Consider the following 1,362-nt stretch of genomic DNA (forward strand, 5'->3'; position numbering starts at 1 on the left):
TGGAATGTTGGTAATAATATTTCCATTGCCATAAAGCAACCAAGGTATGGCCTTTATGTGCTATGTGGAATATCCTACATTTGTAATCATAGAACATTTTTTTTTTTTTTTAACTATTTGTAATAGTTATTTAACTGATTATCCCGTGCATCGCACGGGTTAACGACTAGTTCATTTAATTAACATCAACGGCTTGAATTAAAACAAGTGAAATTAGTGGTTAGATTTATAAGTGGGTACTGTACTCACACCAAAATATGTACATATAAATAAATTTGAACTAAACTCATGAGTTGAAGACATGATTTTAAATCGGATATCAAAACCTATCCCCCCACCTTATTTCTTTTTTAGGGTTGAAAAATCCTTACTGGGTAGAGCAGCAAAGGGAGTCTTTTTTTTTTTTTTTTTTTTTTTTGACGGGAAGTGTGGGTTGTTTTGCTATCCTTACTTCTCCACAAATTTCAAGAATTCCCAATTACGAATCCTAACAGGACTGGATTCTAGAGTACATGAGAATATCAACCTCAAGAATATCCTTCTATAAAAGAGTCTAAGTTAAAGAACCCAAAGCATTGTATCCTTCTATTTCCTTTACTTTGGACTTTTGAGTTTGCTCCTAGGGATTTTCTTGGTTGGGTCTCCAACATAATCATCAAGAAACCACAATGGTTCAGAACACTGATGCCAACTCCTGTGGTGCATAAACGACACCGCCGCATGGAGATGAGTTTTAGTGCGTTCTACATACCCAAAGACAGAGTGCAGAAGCCTTCAGCTCAAGGCGAGGATGCTCACTTTATCCATGCGGAGAAGAATACTATTGGCGCGGCCAATGGCATTGGCAGTTGGGCTAAATATGGTGTGGACGCTGGAGAATACACACACCAACTCATGAGGAATGCTTTGATTGCAATCCATAATCAACGACCACCCAATGGTGTTGTGAAACTAAGAGAAGCTTTGGAGGAAGCTTTCCAAAAAACCATGGCTTTAGGTTCATCTATAGCTTGTATTGTGACATTCAAGGATTATTATTTACATTCTATCAACATTGGAGATAGTGGGTTTATGATTGTTAGAAATACTGAATAAGTGTATTGTATTTCTCAAGTAATAGAATATACATGAGTGCCTTTATATAGGAGGCAGAGTGTGCAGTACAAGTAAGTGTGCTATACAAGTAAATAAGGTAGGTCTAAAGCCACATACCCTAATACACGATAATAGCCCCCCTTAAACTCAAGGTGGATGTGAGACCAACTTGAGGATGTCAACCAAAATACGAAGGCATCCCTTAAGATGTGACTTGGTAAAGATATCTGCAAGTTGATCTTTAAAGGAAACTAAGATCAACTTGAG

General features: G+C 37.2%; 1 protein-coding gene across 1 annotated transcript; it reads left to right on the forward strand.

The window, feature by feature from the left end:
• Positions 1 to 684: 684 nt before the first annotated feature.
• LOC126728503 (probable protein phosphatase 2C 55) lies at positions 685 to 1,095 on the forward strand. Its single transcript, XM_050434312.1, has one exon. It carries the CDS (start codon positions 685 to 687, stop codon positions 1,093 to 1,095), a length of 411 nt encoding a protein of 136 aa, XP_050290269.1.
• Positions 1,096 to 1,362: the final 267 nt, after the last annotated feature.

Source organism: Quercus robur, chromosome 5 (genome assembly GCF_932294415.1).
Source record: "Quercus robur chromosome 5, dhQueRobu3.1, whole genome shotgun sequence".
NCBI lineage: Eukaryota > Viridiplantae > Streptophyta > Magnoliopsida > Fagales > Fagaceae > Quercus > Quercus robur.

Bases quoted from the DNA above. Each gene is read 5' to 3' on its own strand.
- LOC126728503 (XM_050434312.1), top strand. From the start codon at position 685: ATGCCAACTCCTGTGGTGCATAAACGACACCGCCGCATGGAGATGAGT.